The sequence below is a fragment of the Aegilops tauschii genome, chromosome 4, assembly GCF_002575655.3.
Source record: "Aegilops tauschii subsp. strangulata cultivar AL8/78 chromosome 4, Aet v6.0, whole genome shotgun sequence".
In the NCBI taxonomy this organism is placed as follows: Eukaryota; Viridiplantae; Streptophyta; class Magnoliopsida; order Poales; family Poaceae; genus Aegilops; species Aegilops tauschii.
The window spans coordinates 384,084,208-384,110,116 of record NC_053038.3 but is presented as its reverse complement, the minus strand read 5'-3'; the positions used below and the strand labels follow the sequence as shown (position 1 = coordinate 384,110,116).

At 41.4% G+C, this 25,909-nt stretch overlaps 1 protein-coding gene across 1 annotated transcript; it reads right to left on the bottom strand.

Moving 5' to 3' along the window:
• Positions 1 to 8,667: 8,667 nt before the first annotated feature.
• On the bottom strand, positions 8,668 to 15,999 carry LOC141021900 (uncharacterized). The gene is made up of 3 exons (XM_073497754.1): positions 15,656 to 15,999; positions 15,255 to 15,602; positions 8,668 to 8,791 (listed from the first exon to the last, which is right to left on the bottom strand). The coding sequence occupies exons 1-3, from the start codon at positions 15,997 to 15,999 to the stop codon at positions 8,668 to 8,670; spliced, it is 816 nt and encodes a 271-aa protein (XP_073353855.1).
• Positions 16,000 to 25,909: the final 9,910 nt, after the last annotated feature.

Sequence of the window (25,909 nt, the reverse complement as noted above, 5' to 3'; positions counted from 1 at the left end):
AAGAAAAGTTCTCCAAAAGTTCCCTATGAAAGAATACTTTGAAGCATCTGGTCGTCACAAATGTTGTGACTACTTGTGGAGCCAAAACGGACTCCGTTATCCATGTTTCAGTTAACACTGCGCCAAACTGATTCCGAACGACACTTACAGACTAGATCTTGTGTAGTTGCATTTGATTTTTTCCATTCTACTTCACTAAACATCTCCATATTAGATCCAATTACTTCTAGGGAAATGCAAAAGACCTTAGTTATGATATGCACAAGGTCAACAGCTGGTTCTTTGTGTCTGTTCTTGAAAGGCGTTTGTCGAGTGCTCGTTAAGAAAGTTTCTATACAATTTTCTGAACGATCTCCTGAAGAAAATTTCTCCAAAAGTTCCTTATGGAAGAATCCTTTGAAGCATCTGGTCATCACAAACGTTTTGACTACTTGTGGAGCCAAACCGAACTCCGTATGAGTCAGATATCCATGTTCCAGTTAACACTACGCCAAACTGATTCTGAACGACAGTTACAAACTAGTTCTCGTGTAGTTGCATTTGATTTTTTTCCATTCTACTTCACTAAACATCTCCATATGAGATCCAATTACTTACAGGGAAAGGCAAGAGACCTTAGTTATGATGATGCACTAGGTCCATAGCTAGGACTTTGTGTATGTTCTCGAGAGGCGTTTGTCTAGAGATCATTAAGAAAGTTTCTGTACAAGTTTCTAAATGAATTCCTCCAAAAGTTCCCTATGAAAGAATCATTTGAAACATCTGGTCGTCACAAATGTTTTTACTACTTGTGGAGCCAAAACGGACTCCATATGAGTCGGATATCCATGTTTCAGTTAACACTACGTCAAACTGATTCCGAACGACAGTTAAAGACTAGTTCTTGTGTAGTTGCATTCAATTTTTTCCAATCTACTTCACTAAACATGTCCATATGAGATCCAATTACATCTAGGGAAATGCAAGAGATCTTAGTTATGATGATGCACTAGGTCCACAGATGGGACATGGTGTATGCTCTCGAAAGGCGTTTGTCGAGTGCTCATTAAGAAAGTTTCTATACAATTTTCTGAACGAACTCCTTAAGAAATGTTCTCAAAAAGTTCCCTATGAAAGAATCATTTGAAGCATCTGGTCATCACAAACGTTTGACTACTTTTGGAGCCAAAACGAACTCCGTATGAGTCAGATATCCATGTTTCAGTTAACACTGCGCAAAACTGATTCCGAGCGACAGTTACAGACTAGTTCTTGTGTAGTTGCATTCAATTTTTTTCCATTCTACTTCACTAAACATCTCCATATGAGATCCAATTACTTATAGGGAAATGCAAGAGACCTTAGTTATGATGATGCACTAGGTCCACAACTGGTTCTTTGTGTATGGTCTCGAAATGCGTTTGTCGAGTGCTCGCTAAGAAAGTTTCTGTACAATTTTCTGTTCAAACTCCTGAATAAAAGTTCTCGAAAAGTTCCCTATGAAATAATCATTTGAAGAATCTGGTCGTCACAAACGTTTTGAATACTTGTGGAGCCAAAACAGACTCCGTATGAGTCAGATATCCATGTTTCAGTTAACACCGTGTCAAATTGATTCCGAACGACCGTGATAGACTAGTTCTTGTGTAGTTGCATTCGATTTTTTCCATTCTACTTCACTAAACATCTCCATATGAGATCCAATTACTTCTGGGGAAATGCAAGAGACCTTAGTTATGATGATACACTAGGTCCACAGCTGGGACTTTTAACGAAAGGCGTTTGTCGAGTGCTTGTTAAGAAAGTTTATGTACAATTTTCTGAACGAACTCCTTAAGAAAAGTAATCCAAAAGTACCAAATGAAATAATCTTTTGAAGCATCTGGTTGTCATAAACATTTTTACTAATTGTGGAGCCAAAACGGACTTCGTATCAGTCAGATATCCATGTTTCAGTTAACACTGCGCCAAACTAATCCCAAACGACCGTTACAAAGTAGTTCTTATGTAGTTGCATTCAATTTTTTGCATTCTACTTCACTAAATATCTGCATATGAGATCCAATTACATCTAGGGAATGAAAGAGACCTTGTTTATGATGATGCACTAGGTCCACAGCTGGGACTTTGTGTATGTTCTCGAAAGGCGTTTGTCGAGTGCTTGTCAAAAACGTTTCTGTACGATTTTCTGAACGGACTCCTTCAGAAAAGTTCTCCAAAAGTTCCCTATGACAGAATTGTTTGAAGCATCTGGTCGTCACAACATTTTGCCTGCTTGTGGAGCTAGAACGGACTCCGTATGAGTCAGATATCCGTGTGTCAGTTAACACTGCATCAAACTGATTTCGAACGACAGTTACAGTCGATTTTTTCCATTCTACTTCAGTAAACATCTCCATATTAGATCCAATTACTTCTAGGGAAATGCAAGAGACCTTAGTTATGATTATGCTCAAGGTCCACAGTTGGGACTCTGTGTATGTTCTCTAAAGGCGTTTGTCGAGTGCTAATTAGGAAAGTTTCTAAACAATTTTCAGAACGAATTCCTTAAGGAAAGTTCTCAAAAAGTTCTCTATGAAAGAATCGTCTGAAGCATCTGCTCGTCACAAACGTTTTGACTACTTGTGGAGCCAAAACGGACTCCGTATGAGTCAGATATCCATGTTTTAGTTAACACTGTGTGAAACTGATTCCGAACGAAAGTTACAGACTAGTTCTTGTGTAGTTGCATTCGAATTTTTCCATTCTACTTCACTAAACATATGCATATGAGATCAAATTACATCAAGTGAAATGCAAGAGACCTTAGTTACGATGATGCACTAGGTCCACAGCTGGTTCTTTGTTTATGTTCTCCAAAGGCGTTTGTCGAGTGCTCATGAAGAAAGTTTGTGTACAATTTTTTGAATGAACTCCTTAAGAAAAGTTCTCCAAAAGTTCCCTATGAAAGAATACTTTGAAACATCTGGTCGTCACAAACGTTTTGACTATTTGTGGAGCCAGAACGGACTCCGTATGACTCAGATATCCATTTTCAGTTAACACTGCACAAAACTGATTCCGAACGGAACTTACAGACTAGTTCTTGTGTAGTTGCATTCGAGTTTTTCCATTCTACTTCACTAAACATCTCCATATGAGATCCAATTACTTATAGGTAAATGCAAGCTACCTTAGTTATGATGATGCACTGGGTCCACAGCTGGTTCTTGGTGTATGTTCTCGAAAGGCGTTTGTCGTGTGCTCGTTTAGAAAGTTTCTGTACAATTTTCTATACGAACTCCTGAAGAAAAGTTCTCCAAAAGTTCCCTATGAAAGAAAGATTTGAAGCATCTAGTCATCACATAAGTTTTGAATACTTGTGGAGCCAAAACGGACTCCGTATGAGTTAGATATCCATGTTTCTGTTAAAACTGCGCCAAACAGATTCCGCACGACAGTTACAGACTAGTTCTTGTGTAGTTGAATTCAATTTTTTCCATTCTACTTCACTAAACATATCCATATGAGATCCAATTACTTCTAGGGAAATGCAAGAGACCTTACTTATGATGATGCACTAGGTCAAAAGCTGGGACTTTGTGTATGTTCTCTAAAGGCGTTAGTCGAGTGTTCAATAAAAAAGTTTCCGGACAAGTTTCTGAATGAACTTCTTAAGAAAAGTTCTCCAAAAGTTCCATATGAAAGAATACTTTGAAGCATCTGGTCGTCACAAATGTTGTGACTACTTGTGGAGCCAAAACGGACTCCGTATGTGTCAGGTATCCATGTTTCAGTTAACACTGCGCCAAAATAATTCGGAACGACAGTTACAAACTAGTTCTTGTGTAGTTGCATTCGATTTTTTGCATTCTACTTCACTAAATATCTCCATATGAGATCCAATTACTTATAAGGAAATGCAAGAGACCTTAGTTATGATGATGCACTAGGTCCATAGCTGGGAATTTGTGTATGTTCTCAAAAGACGTTTGTCGTGTGCTCGTTAAGAAAGTTGCTGTACAAGTTTCTGAACGAACTGCGTAAGAAAAGTTCTCCAAAATTTCCCTACGAAAGAATCCTTTGAAGCATCTGGTCATCACAAACATTTTGACTACTTCTGGAGCCAAAACAGACTCTGTATGAGTCAGATATCCATGTTTCAGTTAACACTGCACCAAACTAATTCCGACCGAGAGTTACAGACTAGTTCTTGTGTAGTTGCATTCAATTTTTTCCATTCTACTTCACTAAACATCTCCATATAAGATCCAATTACTTCTAGGGAAATGCAAGAGACCTTAGTTATGATGATGCCCTAGGTCAACAGCTGGTTCTTTGTGTATGTTCTCAAAAGGCGTTTGTCGAGTGCTCATTAGGAAAGTTTATGTACAATTTTATGATTTAACTCCTTAAGAAATTTTCTCCAAAAGTTCCCTATGAAAGAATCCTTTCAAGCATCTGGTCGTCACAAATGTTTTGACTACTTTTGGAGCCAAAACGGACTCCATATGAGTCAGATATCCATGTCTTACTTAACAGTGCACAAAACTGATTCCGAACGACAGTTACAAACTAGTTCTTGTGTAGTTGTATTCCATTTTTCCATTCTACTTCACTAAACATCTGCATATGAGATCCAATTACTTCCAGCGAAATGCAAGAGACCTTAGTTATAATGTTGCACTAGGTCCACAGCTGGGACTTTGTGTATGTTCTCAAAAGGCGTTTGTCAAGTGCTCGTTAAGAAAGTTTTTGTACAATTTTCTGAATGAATTTCTTAAGAAAAGTTCTCAAAAAGTTCCCTATGAAAGAATCGTCTGAAGCATCTGGTCATCACAAACATTTTTGGTACTTGTGGAGCCAAAACGGACTCTGTATTAGTTAGATATCCATGTTTGAGTGAACACTACTCAAAACAGATTCCGAACGAAAGTTACACACTAGTACTTGTTTAGTTGCATTCGATTTTTTCTATTCTTCTTCACTAAACATCTCTATCGGGGATATACCCCGCGGTATGACCTGGCTGGATATATGACCCGGCCGAGACTTGGTGCTTCATTGATAACCCTCCAGTAGACTGGCGACTCATTGGTCTGGCGGCTCATTGATGAACCCGATGGTGGATAAGATAGATGACAAGACCCAAGGCCCAGAAGGCCGTCTCATGTTATGGTAGGCCGGCTTAAGAGGAAAGGCATAAGGAATATTCCCTTACAAAGGAGGCAAGACTAGGACTCCAATTGTAATAGAGTAATCCTAATCCTACTAGGACTAGTCATGTAACCCGCCCCTTCAACTTATATAAGGAGGGGCAGGGCACCCCAAGAGGGAGAAGTGGAGATAGACAAGTCAATAGCTCTCGAGAGTGAGGTAGCCAAGGAGCACCCTTGTAATCGTGATCACCATGATCAATATGAATGAGGCCGTATGTAGGCTTTTACCTCCACCATGAGGGGCCGAACCTGGGTAAAAACCTCGCGTCTCTCGTCCCACTCAACCTCTCTCAAGCTACTACATAGATGCTTTTGCCTCACGACTAAGTCCTCACACTAGGACATCTGCCGTGACAAATCCACGACAATGTCAATATGAGATCCAATTACTTCTAGTGAAATGCAAGAGACCTTAGTTATGATGATGCACTAGGTCCACAGCCGTGACTTTGTGTATGTTCTCTAAAGGCGTTTGTTGAGTGTTCAATAAAAAAGTTTCTGAACAAGTTTCTGAACGAAATCCTTAAGAAAAATTCTCCAAAAGTTCCCTATGAAAGAATCCTTTGAAGCATCTGGTCTTCAGAAACGTTTTAACTACTAGTGGAGCCAAAACGGACTCCGTATGAGTCAGATATCCATGTTTTAGTTAACACTGCGCCAAACTGATTCCGAACGACAGTTACAGACTAGTTCTTGTGTAGTTGCATTCAATTTTTTCCATTCTACTTCACTAAACATCTCCATATGAGATCCAGTTAGTTCTAGGGAAATGTAATAGACCTTAGTTATGATGATGAACTAGGTCCACAACTGGGACTTTGTGTATGTTCTCGAAAGGCGTTTGTAGAGTGCTCGGTAAGAAAGTTGGTGTACAATTTTCTGAATGAACTCGTTATAAAAAGTTCTCCAAAAGTTCCCTATGAAAGAAACATTTGAAGCATATGGTCATCAGAAATGTTTTGACTACTTGTGGAGTTAAAACGGACTCCGTATGTGTCAGATATCCATGTTTCAGTTAGCACTGCGCAAAACTTATTTCGAACAAAATTTACAGACTAGTTCTTGTGTAATTGCAATTGATTTTTTCCATTCTACTTCACTAAATATCTCTGTCGGGGATATACCCCGCGGTATGACCCGGCCGGATGTATGACCTGACCGAGACTTGGCGCTTCATCGGTAACCCGCCAGAAGACTGGCGACTCACTGGTCTGGCGACTCATTGATGACCCCGACGGCGAGTGAGATAGATGAGAAGGCCCAAGTCCCGGAAGGCCGACTCATATTATGGTAGGCCGGCTTAAGAGGAAAGGCATAAGAAATATTCCCTTACAAAGGAAGCAATAATAGGACTCCACTTGTAATAGAGTAATCCTTATCCTACTAGGACTAGTCATGTAACATGCCCCTTCAACTTATATAAGGAGGGGCGGGGCACCCCAAGAGGGAGAAGTGGAGACAGACAAGTCAATAGCTCTCGAGAGAGAGGTAGCCAAAGAGCACCCTTGTAATCGCGAGCACCATGATCAATATCAATGAAGCAAGATGTAGGCTTTTACCTCCACCGTGAGGGGCCGAACATGGGTAAAAAACCTCGCGTCTCTCGTCCCACTCAACCCCTCTCAAGCTACTACATAGATGCGTTGGCCTCACGACTAAGTCCTCACACTAGGACATCTGCCATGACAAATCCATGACAGTTGGCGCCCACCATGGGGCTCACACATGGTGGTGTTGAGTTCTTGGAGGGATCTTTCCCAGGGTTTCGAGAAGTTCGTAAATTTCTGGATGAGGAAAATTCTGTTGGTAAAATCATCAGAGATCAAAATCAATTCTCAGATGCTCAAGTACAGACGTGACCAGGCGTTACAGCAAGTCACGAGGAGATTTAACCGATTGCTCCTGCTACTCATCTGAGGGGAACCAACGGCGAGCTGCTACGTTGTCGTCTCCAGATACCCCTAGTCGCAACAATCAAAGACAGCCAGCGCACGTACATGCAATCATCTACTCACGTTCCAATCGAGGCAAAGTCCCAAGGCTATTTTTTCTGACCAACCACCACTTTGTTATTTGTGACCAAAGCAAAAGTACTAGACTAGTAGTACTACCTAAACTTGTACTATGCCATGTGAAATCCATAATCAACTATTCTTTTTGGGAAGAGGGCCAGTACTACTTGAGTACTACAAGAACATATGTGTTTTGCCCTTGATTACTACATCCATTCGAGTTGGAAGAGATCAAGTACTACTGCTAGATCATCATCAGGGCAATTTTCAAGAAAAAAAAGAGAAGAAAACAGCAGCGACCTGGATGTGGATCGGTCAAATCGACCACGACCTGGAAAACAACTCGGAAACTGCCTCACTAAGTCGCTGTCGAACCGATGCGGCGTCCTTCCGGCACCATTACCTCCAAGCCGCGGGTCTCTGCTCCATCCGTTGCGCCCTGCTCCGCCCAGCTTCCGCCCTCACTACGCTGCGAGCCGCCGCACCGTCCGCCAATTCCGCCGAGCATCGCTTGCAGCTGCGCGCCCCGCACCCTTCCATGAATCCTGCCTCCACCAACCAGAGCCAGCTGCGTCCGCGGCCAACTCACGCCTTCACCAGCTCCTGTCGCCGCTCCCCTGCTGAGCCCCGAGCGCCTCAACTGCAGCGGGAGCCACCGCTCCACCCATACTGCCCCTACTACCGCATGTTGAGCCGGCGCCACCGGTGCGGTCAACGGCTGTGACACGCGCCGTCGCTTCCTTGACTCGTCGTTTCCTCGCTCCAAGCCGGATGTTCGCCTCCGCTTCACTAGCCAGGCGTCCGCCCTCTGCTGCGTGTTGAGCAGCCCTTGCTGCCTTGAACCGCCTCATGGAGCCGCCGCCTTTTTGAGACGTCGTCGCTGCCTCACACCCTCGCTGGAGTCGCCTAAGCTACCTGCGCCTTTGAGCAGTCCCTGTTGGTGCGGCCTCGCCATCGGGGATTCATCTACTTCGCCGTCCGATCGACCTTGCTATGTTCTACAACCGCTTCCGCCCCGGGCCTCAACTCCGAGTCGTCGTTGCGATTTTGTGCCGGCGCCGAGTCACCTCGAGTCGCCCTTGCCTTCGAGCCACCGTGGTGACCCGTTTCAACCTCGGATGGCCGATGCAGCTCTGAGCCGCTGCGGCTGGTGTCGCTGGCGCGTCGCCGCCTTAAATCGCTACATCCAGCCACCTCACTTCACCAGCCTCGGCTGCCATGAGCCGGCCCACGCCATCGTCAGCCGACCTCTGCTGTCGCCGACCTCCGCCATCGCGGGCTCACTTTCGCTGCTCACCTCGGACCTCTCAGTCTCAGCTGCTTGCTTGCAAGCCGCTGCAGACCAAGCCGAGCGGCAGCTGCCTCGGGCCGGCCTAGTCACCTCTACGACCAACAACTTTGTATGAGTCGCCCCATCACCGAGGGTCACTGGCGCGGCCTTGCTTCGTCTCCGATCTGTCAAGCCGCCCGGCCGCCTCTTAAAGCCGCAGCTGCACCGAGCCACCATCACTAGCGCCTCCTCTGCAGCAGTCGCGCATCTCGGCCTCACCCTGTTTTACCTCAGCTCCTCTGCAGATCGCCTCTGTGTCCTGTGAGCCGCCCCTGCATTTAAGCAAGCTATTGAGAAAGGGAATTATACGGAGTCAGGCCTCGAAGAAAACCTCAAAAGGACTTAACCTGTAAACAAAGGATAAGTTGCATTCGACATGATGAGTACTGGAGATCTGAAGTTGATATTACAGAGGAGGTCCATTACCTTGACTGAAGGTGCAAGTGAGACCAGAAAGCATGAACCCGAGGAAAACTCCACTTCTGCTCACTACTTCTGTTGATGAATCACATAAAAGAGCCCGTCGGTACAACTTTGATTAACACTCCTGACGACCGTCAAATCTGTTCGACGTTTGAAGAGCCATCAACCATCAAGTACCAAACATGGGAATCCAAAGGAAAATATATACATATATACATGAGGCCACGGGAAGACCATGGTGCAAAATACTACTCCATGAGGTTGTCAGACGCATCCAGAGATTTAAAAGATCGGACGAAGTTAACAGTATATCTGAGAACTCTTTTCGTCTGACTATGTCATCCAACGTCGGTGCCCGCATTTGTCTAATAAACATATCAAGTGCTATCCATTCCATTTATTTTATTAGCACGTGTTAATTTATGTAAAGAATAGTTTACCTTTGCCTTGGTCTGCAATATTTTTATGCAGAACAATTATTCACTCCAAAAGTGGTGTTATACCGCGGATATGGAGCACATGACAACACTGGCATTTGTTTGTGTCGTGCCGCTCAATGGAACCTGCCACAGATGCGCCGCGTTGAGCCTGAGCCGCCCACCGCTGCAGTCTCCCCTCGTTTCTGAGCCGCCGTGCTTCCAAAGCTGCCTTCGCCTCCGTCAGCCCCTGCCGTATGTTGAGTTGTCGGGACTGCGCTGAGCCGCCCCTGCCGCGTTGAGCCGCCGGGGCCGTATTGAGTCGCTGGTGAGCTTTGTTGAGCCGCCCCTGCTCACTCGTCCTTGCCGTAGCTTCCGGACAAATCAGGTGAACTATGTCCAGTCAATTTTTATTGATATGTTTTTATTCTTTAAAGAACAATTACTCCAGATTGTGATATTGTTTATGCAGGACAATTATCACTACCAGAGCGATTGTCAGGACATGGATATAAGCTCAGGCCAATATTGTCATGCGCCAGTATCCGACTGTACCACATTGTTCAACAAATGTCTTTGCAAGTCGCCGCCCTGCGGCCCGGTCTATTCCAACAACTCTGAAGCAAGTCATGATATATTATCAGCCTCCGCCTGCACCGGATGGCTCAATAAACAGGCGCACAAGTCGCCGCCACTATGGATTGGTTAAACTTCAGCAACCAGTTGGGATGAACCATCACCTAGGTTATTGACACAGCTCATACGGGATCATTTATAACCCGCTGAGGTCAACCTCAACTTTCTGTGGATTCACATCGCATTATCAATGTCAAGGATATACAATGAGTGTTGCGAAGATCATCAAACTCGCTACCTTGCCTTCCAGCTTCAACATATTCCAGCGTTCCGCTGTTCAACTGACCGGTTTACATCACGGTCAAGTATGGAGAATCTCAAGCCAACTCCTCGAGTCGTCTTAAGACTTGGGGGCTACAATGACATGACTCGGCCAATTCATGACCCCGGGTCATTGGAGGGAAAATAACCCGGTCCTGGAGGCTACTACCATATTGGTGAAAAATTCAAAAGGCTGTCAGACAATTTCCGGCTTAAAAAGTGTCTGGCAGTCAAAAAAGTTCCGGCTCAATAGAAGAGTTCCGGGATATAAGAAAAGATTCCGGTTCAAGAGGAATTCATCTCTCGCAAGTTCGAGTTCTCAAAAAAATTAAAGGTTGCCAAAGAGAACTTGCTGCAGTGCGCAGTTCAAACATGGGTATCCTGCCTTATTGGCTTATCACATTATGGGTCACTTGGGGGCTTCCTGCTCAATGAGCATAGCTATGCTTACCCTCTTGATCGGCTTACATGCCATATTATAGGACACTTGGGGGCTTCCTGCTCAACGAGCATAGCTATGCTTACCCTCTTGATCGGCTTACATGCCATATTATATGTCACTTCGGGGCTTCCTGCTCAATGAGCATAGCTATGCTTACCCTCTTGACCGGCTTCCATGCCGAATTCTAGGTTATCCTGCATGTATGTTGATGGTACTCCGCCCAGGTAATCCTAGAATGGCCCTCCGTACTCTTGACAGTCAATCTTTTAACTAAGACCCTGAACTCGTTAAGGTTAAAACGACGGTTTGTCATGTGAGGACCGGCTTACGGATAGCAAGGGTTAACTCAGTGGCTGTGCGACCATGAAAGGACTTGGGTTTTAGGCTTGGCGGCCTATGAAAGCCTCGATTTTTCTAGATTGTTGTTTTTCTGAAAATTTTGGATTTACATCCTTCTTTCATGTTAACACATGGTTTTCACAATTTGGGCCATGCAGCCCTGATTATATGACTCATATTTGATCATTTTTGGGTTTGATAACCCGCCCTGATAGCGGACTTTAAGTTGCCAGGATATTTTTGCCTTGAACAATCAAAATCATGATATTTCATGACTCTGAGTTGATACTGGCTCCGGATTATAATTCTCAAGGCATCACCATGGTGTCAATCTACAGCCGGCAGTATGAGCCAATTTTACAGGTACGTTTTTAGTTGTTATATGAATATGCGAGGTTTGATAACCCACCCTGGCTATTGACTTTATGTTGCCAGTATATTTTGGCTTCGATGTCCTTAATTCTAGTCTTTTCCATAATTGCATAAGACTATATTATGTTTGGGTTGTTACCCGCCCTGGCTTTTGATGTTAAGTCGCCAGGGCATATGTTATTTAAACTTTGTGCAGGATATGTAGAGCTATGGCTTACATAAATGATTAAGTTCAAGCCCATCATCAAAGATTAAAATTGATGTTTTAAAGGGGTTATCAGTTCTTGATTTTTACAAAGGCTATAAGCCGCCGGGTTACAAAAATCCTGGAGTACAATGGATGCACATTAAGTCGCCATCGGCTAAGAGCCGCCGGGTATTTAACTCCGGATTTACTTGTCAACAGACAAAGTATTCAAATCTTAAATAGCCAAACCTGGCTGGATTTTCATTATGGTACTGGATGATTGAGGTTTTCATACCGGATTACGTTATTCAAATCTTTAATAGCCAAATGCTACCTCTTGAGCACTGCGTTGGTTTTCCCTTGAAGAGGAAAGGTTGATGCAGTAAAGTAGCATAAGTATTTCCCTCAGTTTTTGAGAACCAAGGTATCAATCCAGTAGGAGACCACGCTCGAGTCCCACGCACCTACACAAACAAATAAGAACCTCGCAACCAACGCGATAAAGGGGTTGTCAATCCCTTCACGGTCACTTACGAGAGTGAGATCTGATAGATATAATAAGATACTATTTTTGGTATTTTTATGATAAAGAGTAAAAGTGAAGAAAGCAAGTAAACAATAATGGAAATAACGGGAGATTAATATGATGGAAAATAGACCCGGGGGCCATAGCTTTCACTAGTGGCTTCTCTCAAGATAGCATAGGTATTACGGTGGGTGAACAAATTACTGTCGAGCAATTGATAGAATTGAGCATAGTTATGAGAATATCTAGGTATGATCATGTATATAGGCATCACGTCCGCGACAAGTAGACCGAAACGATTCTGCATCTACTACTATTACTCCACACATCGACCGTTATCCAGCATGCATCTAGAGTATTAAGTTCATAAGAACAGAGTAACGCTTTAAGCAAGATGACATGATGTAGAGGGATAAACTCATGCAATATGATATAAACCCCATCTTGTTATCCTCGATGGCAACATTACAATACGTGCCTTGCTGCCCCTGCTGTCACTGGGAAAGGACACCGCAAGATTGAACCCAAAGCTAAGCACTTCTCCCATTGCAAGAAAGATCAATCTAATAGGCTAAACCAAACTGATAATTCGAAGAGACTTGCAAAGATAACCAATCATACATAAAAGAATTCAGAAAAGATTCAAATATTGTTCATAGATAATCTTGATCATAAACCCACAATTCATCGGTCTCGACAAACACACCGCAAAAGAAGATTAGATCGAATAGATCTCCAAGAGGATTGAGGAGAACTTTGTAGTGAGATCCAAAGAGAGAGAAGAAGCCATCTAGCTAATAATTATGGACCCGAAGGTCTGAGGTAAACTACTCACACATCATCGGAGAGGCTATGGTGTTGATGTAGAAGCCCTCCATGATCAATGCCCCCTCCGGCAGGACGCCGGAAAAGCCCCAAGATGGGATCTCACGGGTATAGAAGGTTCGGCGGTGGAATTAGGTTTTCGTGGATGCCTCTTATGGTTTGGTGGTACGTAGGTATATATAGGAGGAAGAAGTAGGTCGGTGGAGCCACGAGGGGACGGCGAGGGTGGAGGGCGCGCCTGGGGGGTAGGTGCGCCCCCTACCTCGTGGCCTCCTCGTCTGTTGCTTGACGTCCACTCCAAGTCCTCTGGATCACGTTTGTTCCAAAAATCACGTTCCCGAAGGTTTCATTCCGCTTGGACTCCGTTTGATATTCTTTTTCTGTGAAACACTGAAATAGGCAAAAAACAACAATTTGGGCTGGGCCTCCGGTTAATAGGTTAGTCCCCAAAATAATATAAAAGTGTATAAATAAGCCCATTAAACATCCAAAACAGAATATATAATAGCATGGAACAATCAAAAATTATAGATATGTTGGAGACGTATCAAGCATCCCCAAGCTTAATTCCTGCTCGTCCTCGAGTAGGTAAATGATAAAAACAGAATTTTTGATGTGGAATGCTTCTTAACATAATTCTGAATGTAAATCTTTTTATTGTGGCATGAATATTTAGATCTGAAAGATTCAAGATAAAAGTTTAATGTTGACATAAAAACAATAATACTTCAAACATGCTAACCAAGCAATTATGTCTTATCAAAATAACATAGCCAAAGAAAGCTTATCCCTACAAAATCATATAGTTAGGCTATGTTTCAATATTGTCACACAAACATTCTCATCATGCATAACCCCGATGACAAGCTGAGCAATTGGTTCATACTTTTAACGCACTTCAGCCTTTTCAACTCTTACGCAATACATGAGCGCAAGCCATGGACATAGCACTATGGGTGGAGTAAAGTATAATGATGGGGGTTATGAGAGAATACAAAAAAGGTAGAAAGTCTCACATTGATGCGGCTAATCAATAGGCTATGGAGATGCCCATCAATTGATGTCAATGAGAGGAGTAGGGATTGCCATGCAACGGATGCACTAGAGCTATAAATATATGAAAGCTCAACAAAAGAAACTAAGTGGGTGTGCATCCAACTTGCTTGCTCACGAAGACCTAGGGCATTTTGAGCAAGCCCATCATTGGAATATACAAGCCAAGTTCTATAATGAAAAATTCCCACTAGTATATGAAAGTGACAACATAGGAGACTCTCTATCATGAAGATCACGGTGCTATTTTGAAGCACAAGTGTGGAAAAAGGATAGTAACATTGTCCCTTCTCTCTTTTTCTCTCATTTTTTGGGCCTTTCTCCCTTTTTTTGACGCTTAACGACAGTGGGAGAGGCTCCCACTGACTTTTTGTATTACTCATAGTGGGACAGTTACATATAGTGTTACATGTGGGTTTTTAGTGGCCCCCCGGCCAATCTCTAGAGCAACAAAGAGAGCAGAACAAAATTGTACAGGTTGTTACAAGTTTTGCAAGTAGGCCGTCAAGAAGGGGTGGAGTTCCTCCCTACAGTTATGCACCAGGAGGCCCAAAAGGGATTTGAACCTAGCCAGCCATGAGTCCAAAGAGCGAGGGATCCCTCTGAAATAAACATTGTTTCTCTCCTTCCACAAGCTCCAAGCTGCCATCAGAAAATGTCCATAAACAGAGGTTGGCGCCAACCATCTTTGCCTCCATGTAACAAGGAAACTCTGTCCCCCAGAGTTGGCCAAAGCATGCCAACCTTAGCCCAACAGCGCTAGCTGAACGGGCATGTAAAGAAGAGATGTTCAATCGTTTCCTCCGGGCGGTTTTGGCACAGCATGCAGGTATAGACATTTCCAGCAATGACGTAGTGTCGTCGTCTTAACATATTTCTTGTATTCAGGCGATCAACCAGCAATAGCCACCCGAACATCTTGAATTTGATTGGACTTTTGGCCTTCCAGAGCCAAGCAAAAGCTTCATCAGCAACTATCTCTCTGAAGCAATGATCATAGAATTTATTTGAGGAGTAGGGCCCACCGAGAGAGCAGTCCCAGGTGTCCCTGCAGTCACTTTCCAGGAGTATATGCATGGATCCATGTTGGATATCTCGTACCTCCTCCCTAGCCTGAGCCGACAACGGCAGGTGAAAGAGCCTGCCAGGATCTGTTGCCGTGAGAACATCAACAACGGATGCATCCTCGTTTGAGCAGTATGAGAAAGCCCAAGGGAAGAGTTCCATTAGGGGTGCATGGCGATCATTATCAAACCAGTCATCTTTCCAGAAGAGCGAAGAGGATCCATCACCCAGGGTGACACTTGTAATCCCACGAAAAACATTACTGTAGTGCAGCACATCGCGCCACCAGAAAGATCCAACGGGGTCCACCGCATGCGGAATCTTGTCAGTGTAGTACGCATCCCAGACCAGGGTCACCCAGGGGACGTCGTCGTGGTTATAGAATTTAAAGAGATGCTTTAGGAGGAGGGCCATATTCTTGGTCTTGATGTCAATGATACCGAGCCCACCTTTGCTCTTTGGTCTACAAACCAACTCCCAGGCAGCCAATGAATTGTTCTTAACCCCATCCTTAGAGTTCTTAGCCCGCAGACAATATCTGCGCATTTTATCCAAGTGTTCTATCACTCTGGGTGTAGCTTAATCATGCACATGGCATAGATTAGCATCGATGTAACAGCCGAATTGACCAGAGTGAGCTTGGCCCCTGACGACATCAGAGACAAAGCAGTGGGCATCTTCCTCTCAACACCATGCACCAGAGGCATGAGCTCCAACAATGTCGGCCTGGTTGTGCCCATGGGAAGACCAAGGTATGTGAACGGGAGCGAACCAACTGAGCATCCAAAGACCTGCGCCAACTCCATTGCATGCCGCTGATCAATGTTGATAGGGATCAACGTAGATTTGTGAAAGTTGATTTTCAGTCCCACTGATGTAGCATAATCCTCCAAGATGGTGTTCATGCGGGCAGCTTGATCTGGGCAGGCCGGCATCACCAAAATGGTGTCGTCCGCATATTGTACCACGGGATAGTCACCACGGCGAGTACATGGGATTGGCAATTCAATCAGACATCGAGCAAAGGCATCATTAACAGCAGCTTGCAATAAGTCTGCCACGAGGACAAAGATCAGTGGTGACAGGGGGTCTCCCTGCCTCACCCCACACTTACACTGAAACTTTCTGCCAGGGACTCCATTAAGGAGAACCGAGGAAACACCGGAGCCAAAAATAATTTCCATCCAGCGAAGCCACTTGTCATCAAACCCCATGTGTTGCATAATCTCCAGCATTGGTGCATGTTCAATTGTGTCAAACGCCTTGGCGAAGTCTAGTTTGAGCAGCACAATCTAACGTGTCGATGCCTGACACTGGTGAATGTATTCGAAAGTCCACGCGAGACAGTCTTGGATGGTCCTCCCTTTAAGAAAGCCGTATTGATTCTTGTGTATGATCTTGAGGATGACTTTCTGCAGACGATTAGCCAAGATTTTCGTGAAAATCTTGAGGCAGCAATTGAGCAAGATAATTGGCCGGTAATCATTTGCAGTCTCAGGTGATGAGACCTTCGGGATCAGGGTGATATAACCTTCACTGATAATGGTTATGTCAAGGTTGCCCCTATGAAAATCTTGGCACATCCTACAGAAATCTTCCTTGATAATCTCCCTTTTTTTCTTTGGCCTTTTTTGGGTCCGGAATCTCATCCCGACTTGTGGGGGAATCATAGTCTCCATCATCCTTTCCTCACATGGGACAATGCTCTAATAATGATGATCATCACACTTTTATTATTTACAACTCAACAATTACAACTCAATACTTAGAACAAAATACGACTCTATGTGAATGCCTCCGGCGGTGTACCAGGATATGCGATGAATCAAGAGTGACATGTATGAAAAAATTATGAATAGTGGCTTTGCCACAAAATACGATGTCAACTACATGATCATGCAAAGCAATATGACAATGATGAAGCGTGTCATAATAAACGGAACGGTGGAAAGTTGCATGGCAATATATCTCGGAATGGCTATGGAAATGCCATGATAGGTAGGTATGGTGGCTATTTTGAGGAAGATATAAGGAGGCTTATGTGTGATAGAGCGTATCATATCACAGGGTTTGGATGCACCGGCGAAGTTTGCACCAACTCTCAAGGTGAGAAAGGGCAATGCACGGTACTGTAGAGGCTAGAAAATTATGGAAGGTTGAGAGTGCGTATAATCCATGGACTCACATTAGTCATAAAGAACTCATATACTTATTGCAAAAGTTTATTAGCCCTCAAAGAAAAGTACTACTACGCATGCCCTAGAGGGATAGATTGGTAGGAAAAGACCATCGCTCGTCCCCGACCGCCACTCATAAGGAAAGCAATAAAAGAACACCTATGTGTCAAAATTGTTACACAACTTTTCCATACGTGCATGCTACGGGACTTGCCAACTTTAACACAAGTATTTTTCAATTTCACAATTACTCAACTAGCACACTCTAATATTACCACCTTTATATCTCAAAACACTTATCAAGTATCTAACTTCTCATAACATTCAATGAACTCAATATGTAAGATTATTTTCATAATTAAAGCAAATTACCATGCTGTTTAAGACTCTCAAAATAATATAAGTGAATCATGAGAGTTCAATAATTTCTAAAAAATATAACCACCGCCGTGCTCTAAAAGGTATAAGTGAAGCACTAGACCAAAAACTATATAGGTCAAAAGATATAAGTGAAGCACATAGAGTATTCTAACAAATTCCGAATCATGTATGTCTCTCTCAAAAGGTGTGTACAGAAAAGATGATTGTGGCAAACTAACAAACAAAGACTCAAATCATACAAGACGCTCCAAGCAAAACACATATCATGTGGTGAATAAAAATATAGCTCCAAGTAAATTTACCGATGGATGAGGACGAAAGAGGGGATGCCTTCCGGGGCATCCCAAAGATTTGGCTTATTGGTGTCCTTAGATTACCTTGGGGTGCCATGGGCATCCGCAATCTTAGGCTCTTACCACTCCTTGTTCCATACTCCATCAAATCTTTACCCAAAACAAGAAAACTTCACAACACAAAACTTAACAGAAAATCACGTGAGCTCCGTTAGCGAAAGAAAACAAAACACCACTTCAAGGTACTGTATTGAACTCATTATTTATTTATATTGGTTTTAAACCTACTTTATTCCAACTTCTCTATGGTTTATAAGATCTTTTACTAGCCATAAATTCATCAAAATAAGCAAACAACACACGAAAAACAGAATCTGTCAAAAACAGAACAGTCTGTAGTAATCTGTAACTAACGCAAACTTCTGGAACTCTAAAAATCCTAAAAAAATAGGAAGACCTAGAAAATTTGTTTAATGATATTATGCAATTGGAATCAATATTATATCACGTTCTGGTAATTTATAACAATTGTTATCGTGAACAGAAAGTTTCTGCAATTTTCAGCAAGATCAAATAACTATCATCCAAGAAGATCCTATAGGTTTAACTTGGCACAAACACTAACTAAAACATAGAAACAAATCTAACCAGAGGCTAGATCAAAGATTTATTCCTAAACAGGAGCAAAAAGCAAAAAAACTAAAAATAAAATTGGGTTGCCTCCCAACAAGCGTTATAGTTTAACGCCCCTAGCTAGGCATAAAAACACGGATAGATCTAGGTATTGCCATCTTTGGTAGGCAATCCATAAGTGGCTCTCATAATAGATTCATATGGCAATTCAATTTTATTTCTAGGGAAGTGTTCCATGCCTTTCCTTAACGGAAATTGGAATCTAATATTCCCTTCCTTCATATCAATAATTGCACCGATTGTTCTAAGGAAAGGTCTACCAAGAATAATAGGACATGAAGGATTGCAATCTATATCAAGAACAATAAAATCTACGGGCACATAGTTCCTATTTGCAACAATAAGAACATCATTAATTCTTCCCATAGGTTTCTTAATGGTGGAATCCGCAAGGTGTAAGTTTAAAGAGCAATCATCAAATTCGCGGAAACCTAACAAATCACATAAAGTTTTTGGAATCGTCGAAACACTAGCACCCAAATCACACAAAGCATAGCATTCATGATCTTTAATTTTAATAGTAGGTTCCCACTCATTATAAAGTTTTCTAGGGATAGAAACTTCCAACTCAAGCTTTTCTTCATAAGATTGCATCAAAGCATCAACGATATGTTTAGTAAAAGCTTTATTTTGACTATAAGCATGCGGAGAATTTAGCACGGATTGCAACAAGGAAACACAATCTATCAAAGAGCAATTATCATAATTAAATTCCTTGAAATCCAAAATAGTGGGTTCGTTGCTATCTAAAGTTTTAAACTCTTCGATCCCACTTTTACTAATTTTTGCATCAAGATCTAAAAACTCCGAATTTTTGGAACGCCTTCTAGGTAAAGGTGGCTCATCTCCAGTCCCATCATTATCAGATCTAGGTAAAGGGGACACATCAATAACTTTTAGATCTTCATCTTTATTCTTATAAAAATTAGAAGAACACGCTTTTACAAAGCAATCTTTCTTAGCACGCATCCTAGCGGTTCTTTCTTTGCACTCATCAATGGAAATTCTCATGGCTTTGAGAGACTCATTGATATCATGCTTAGGTGGAATAAATCTAAGTTTCAAAGAATCAACATCAAGAGAAAGTCTATCCACGTTCCTAGCCAATTCATCGATCTTAGGCATTTTTTTTTCAAACAAGGCATTAAATTCTTTTGTGAATTCATAAACTCTTTAACACTTGTCTCAAAATCAGAGGGCATCTTATTAGAATTTCCATAAGAGTTGTTGTAGGAATTACCATAATTATTAGAGGAATTACTAGGATACGGTGCTACCTCTTGAGCACTGCGTTGGTTTTCCCTTGAAGAGGAAAGGGTGATGCAGTAAAGTAGCGTAAGTATTTCCCTCGGTTTTTGAGAACCAAGGTATCAATCCAGTAGGAGGCCACGCACGAGTCCCTCGCACCTACACAAACAAATAAATCCTCGCAACCAACGCAATAAAGGGGTTGTCAATCCCTTCACGGTCACTTATGAGAGTGAGATCTGATAGATATGATAAGATAATATTTTTGGTATTTTTATGATAAAGATGCAAAGTAAAATAAAAGGCAATAAAAATAACTAGGTGTTCAAAGATTAATATGATAGAAAATAGACCCGGGGGCCATAGGTTTCACTAGAGGCTTCTCTCGAGAGCATAAGTATTACGGTGGGTGAACAAATTACTGTTGAGCAATTGACAGAATTGAGCATAGTTATGAGAATATCTAGGTATGATCATGTATATAGGCATCACGTCCGAGACAAGTAGACCGACTCCTGCCTGCATCTACTACTATTAATCCACACATCGACCGCTATCCAGCATGCATCTAGAGTATTAAGTTCATAAGAACAGAGTAACGCTTTAAGCAAGATGACATGATGTAGAGGGATAAACTCATGCAATATGATATAAACCCCATCTTGTTATCCTCGATGGCAACAATACAATGCGTGCCTTGCTGCCCCTACTGTCACTGGGAAAGGACACCGCAAGATTGAACCCAAAGCTAAGCACTTCTCCCATTGCAAGAAAGATCAATCTAGTAGGCCGAACCAAACCGATAATGCTAAGATACTTGCAAAGATAATCAATCATACATAAAAGAATTCAGAGAAGATTCAAATATTGTTCATGGATAAAATTGATCATAAACCCAACAATCATCGGTCTCAACAAACACACCGCAAAAGAAGATTACATCGAATAGATCTCCACAAGAGAGGGGGAGAACATTGTATTGAGATCCAAAAAGAGAGAAGAAGCCATCTACCTAATAACTATGGACCCGAAGGTCTGAGGTAAACTACTCACACATCATCGGAGAGGCTATGGTGTTGATGTAGAAGCCCTCCGTGATCGATGCCCCCTCCGGCGGAGCTTCGGAAAAGGCCCCAAGATGGGATCTCACGGGTACAGAAGGTTGCGGCGGTGGAATTAGGTTTTTGGCTCCGTATCTGGTAGTTTGGGGGTACGTAGGTATATATAGGAGGAAGAAGTACGTCGGTGGAGCAACATGGGGCCCACGAGGGTGGAGGGCGTGCCCAGGGGGGTAGGCGCGCCCCCCTACCTCGTGCCCTCCTGGTTGATGTCTTGACGTAGGGTCCAAGTCCTCTGGATCACGTTCGTTCCGAAAATCACGTTCCCAAAGGTTTCATTCCGTTTGGACTCCGTTTGATATTCTTTTTCTGCGAAACTCTGAAATAGGCAAAAAACAACAATTCTGGGCTGGGCCTCCGGTTAATAGGTTAGTCCCAAAAATAATATATAAGTGTATAATAAAGCCCAATAATGTCCAAAACAGAATATAATATAGCATGGAACAATCAAAAATTATAGATACGTTGGAGACGTATCAAGCATCCCCAAGCTTAATTCCTGCTCGTCCTCGAGTAGGTAAATGATAAAAACAGAATTTTTTATGTGGAATGCTACTTGGCATAATTTCAATGTAATTCTCTTAATTGTGGTATGAATATTCAGATCCGAAAGATTCAAGATAAAGGTTTAATATTGACATAAAAGTAATAATATTTCAAGCATACTAACTAAGCGATTATGTCCTCTCAAAATAACATGGCCAAAGAAAGTTCATCCCTACAAAATCATATAGTTTAGTCATGCTCCATTTCCGTCACACAAGAATGCTCTCATCATGCACAACCCCGATGACAAGCCAAGCAATTGTTTCATACTTTAGTAATCTCAAACTTTTTTCAACCTTCACGCAATACATGAGCGTGAGCCATGGATATAGCACTATGGGTGGTATAGAATATAATGATGGGGGTTATGTGGAGAAGACAAAAAAGGATAAAGTCTCACATCAACGAGGCTAATCAATGAGCTATGGAGATGCCCATCGATTGATGTTAATGCAAGGAGTAGGGATTGCCATGCAACGGATGCACTAGAGCTATAAATGCATGAAAGCTCAACAAAAGAAACTAAGTGGGTGTGCCTCCAACTTGCTTGCTCACGAAGACCTAGGGCATTTGAGGAAGCCCATTGTTGGAATATACAAGCCAAGTTCTATAATGAAAAATTCCCACTAGTATATGAAAGTGACAAAACAAGAGACTTTCTATCATGAATATCATGGTGCTACTTTGAAGCACAAGTGTGGAAAAAAGGATAGTAGCATTGTCCCTTTTTTTTGGCCTTCCTATTTTTTGTTTGGCCTTTCTCTCAATTTTTTTATTGGGACAATGTTGTATGAATGATGATCATCACACTTCTATTTATTTACAACTCAATGATTACAACTCGATACTAGAACAAAGTATGGCTCTATATGAATGCCTCCGGCGGTATGCCGGGATAACAATGAATCAAGAGTGACATGCATGAAAATTTATGAACGGTGGCTTTGCCACAAATACGATGTCAACTACATGATCATGCAAAGCAATATGACAATGATGAACATGTCATAATAAACGGAATGTTGGAAAGTTGCATGGCAATATATCTCGGAATGGCTATGGAAATGCCATAATAGGTAGGTATGGTGGCTGTTTTGAGGAAGATATAAGGAGGTTTATGTGTGAAAGAGCGTATCATATCACGGGGTTTGGATGCACCAGCGAAGTTTGCACTATCTCTCAATGTGAGAAAGGGCAATGCACGGTACCGAAGAGGCTAGCAATGATGGAAGGGTAAGAGTGCGTATAATCCATGGACTCAACATTAGTCATAAAGAACTCACATTTATTGCAAAAATCTACAAGTCATCAAAAACCAAGCACTACGCGCATGCTCCTAGGGGGATAGATTGGTAGGAAAAGACCATCGATCGTCCCCGACCGCCACTCATAAGGAAGACAATCAAAGAACACCTCATGTTTCAAATTTGTTACATAACGTTTACCATACGTGCATGCTATGGGACTTGCGAACTTCAACACAAGTATTTCTAAAATTCACAACTACTCAACTAGCACAACTTTAATATCACTACCTCCATATCTCAAAACAATCATCAAGCATCAAACTTCTCTTAGTATTCAGCACACTCATAAGAAAGTTTTTTACTAGTCTTGAACACCTAGCATATTAGGATTATCTAAGCAAATTACCATGCTGTTTAAGACTCTCAAAATAATATAAGTGAAGTATGAGATAATAATAGTTTCTATAAAACAAAACCACCACCGTGCTCTAAAAGATATAAGTGAAGCACTAGAGCAAAAACTATATAGCTCGAAAGATATAAGTGAAGCACATAGAGTATTCTAATAATTTCCGAATCATGTGTGTATCTCTCAAAAAGTGTGTCCAGCAAAGATGATTGTGGTAAACTAAAAATAAAAGACTCAAATAATACAAGACACTCCAAGCAAAACACATATCATGTGGTGAATAAAAATATAGCTCCAAGTTAAGTTACCGATGGAAGTAGACGGAAGAGGGGATGCCTTCCGGGGCATCCCCGAGCTTTGGCTTTTTGGTGTCCTTAGATTATCTTGGGCTGACTTGGGCATCCCCAAGATTAGGCTCTTGCCACTACTTGTTCCATAATCCATCAAATCTTTTACCCAAAACTTGAAAACTTCACAACACAAAACTTAACAGAAAATCTCGTGAACTCCGTTAGCGAAAGAAAACAAAACACCACTTCAAGGTACTGTAATGAACTAATTATTTATTTATATTGGTGTTAAACCTACTGTATTCCAACTTATCTATGGTTTATAAACTATTTTATTAGCCATAGATTCATCAAAATAAGCAAACAACACACGAAAAACAGAATCTGTCAAAAATAGAACAGTCTGTAGTAATCTGTAACTAACGCAAACTTCTGAAACTCCAAAAATTCAGCCAAAATAGGAAGACCTAGAAAATTTGTTTCTTGATCAGAAGAAATTGGAATCAATATTTTATCACGTTCTGGTGATTTTTAACAATTATTTTCGTGAACAGAATGTTTCTGCAATTTTCAGCAAGATCAAATAAATATCATCCAAGAAGATCCTAGAGGTTTAACTTGGCACAAACACTAATTAAAAGATAAAAACACATTTAACCAGAGGCTAGATCAACGATTTATTCCTAAACAGAAGCAAAAAAGCAAAAAAAAAAACTAAAAATAAAATTGGGCTGCCCCCCGACAAGCGCTATCGTTTAACGCCCCTAGCTAGGCATAAAAGCAAGGATAGATCTAGGTATTGCCATCTTTGGTAGGCAATCCATAAGTGGATCTCATGATAGATTCATATGGAAATTTTATTTTCTTTCTAGGGAAGTGTTCCATGCCTTTCCTTAATGGAAATTGGAATCTAATATTCCCTTCCTTCATATCAATAATTGCACCAATCGTTCTAAGGAAAGGTCTACCAAGAATAATAGGACATGAAGGATTGCAATATATATCAAGAACAATAAAATCTACGGGCACATAAATCCTATTTGCAATAATAAGAACATCATTAATTCTTCCCATAGGTTTCTTAATGGTGGAATCCGCAAGGTGCAAATTTAGAGAGCAATCATCAAATTCACGGAAACCTAGCAAATCACACAAAGTTTTTGGAATCGTGGAAACACTAGCACCCAAATCACACAAAGCATAGCATTCATGATCTTTAATTTTAATTTTAATAGTAGGTTCCCACTCATCATAAAGTTTCCTAGGGATAGAAACTTCCAACTCAAGTTTTTCTTCATAAGATTGCATCAAAGCATCAACGATATGTTTAGTAAAAGCTTTATTTTGACTATAAGCATGTGGAGAATTTAGCACGGATTACAACAAGGAAATACAATCTATCAAAGAGAAATTATCATAATTAAATTCCTTGAAATCCAAAATAGTGGGTTCATTAATATCTAAAGTTTTGATCTCTTCAATCCCACTTTTACCAATTTTTTCATCAAGATCTATAAACTCCGAATTTTTGGAATGCCTTCTAGGTAAAGGTGGATAATATTCAGTCCCATCATTATCAAGATTCATATTGAAAAACAAATATTTAATAGGGGACACATCAATAACTTTTAGATCTTCATCTTTATTTTCATAGAAATTAGAAGAACACGCTTTCACAAAGCAATCTTTCTTAGCACGCAACCTAACGGTTCTTCCTTTGCACTGATCAATGGAAATTCTCATGGCTTTGAGAGACTCATTGATATCATGCTTAGGTGGAATAGATCTAAGTTTTAAAGATTCAACATCAAGAGAAATTCTATCAACGTTCCTAGCCAATTCATCAACTTTAAGCAATTTTTCTTCAAGCAAAGCATTGATTTTTTTTTGTGAATTCATAAATTCTTTAACACTAGTCTCATATTCAGAAGGCATCTTATTAAAATTTCCATAAGAATTGTTGTAGGAATTACCATAATTATAAGAGGAATTACTAGGATAAGGCCTAGGATTAAAGTTTCCTCTATACGCGTTGTTACCAAAATTATTCCTACAAACAAAATTCACATCCATAGATTCATTATTATTCTCAATCAAAGTAGACAAAGGCATATCATTAGGATCAGAAGAAACACTCTTAGTAGCAAATAATTTCATAATTTCATCCATCTTTCCACTCAAAACATTAATTTCTTCTATCACATGCACTTTTTACTAGTAGATCTTTCAGTGTGCCATTGAGAATAATTAACCATAATATTATCTAGGAGTTTAGTAGCTTCTCCTAAAGTGATTTCCATAAAAGTGCCTCCTGCGGCCGAATCCAAAAGATTTCTAGAAGCAAAATTCAATCCGGCATAAAAATTTTGTATGATCATCCATAAATTCAAACCATGTGTAGGACAATTATGTATCATTAATTTCATCCTCTCCCAAGCTTGCG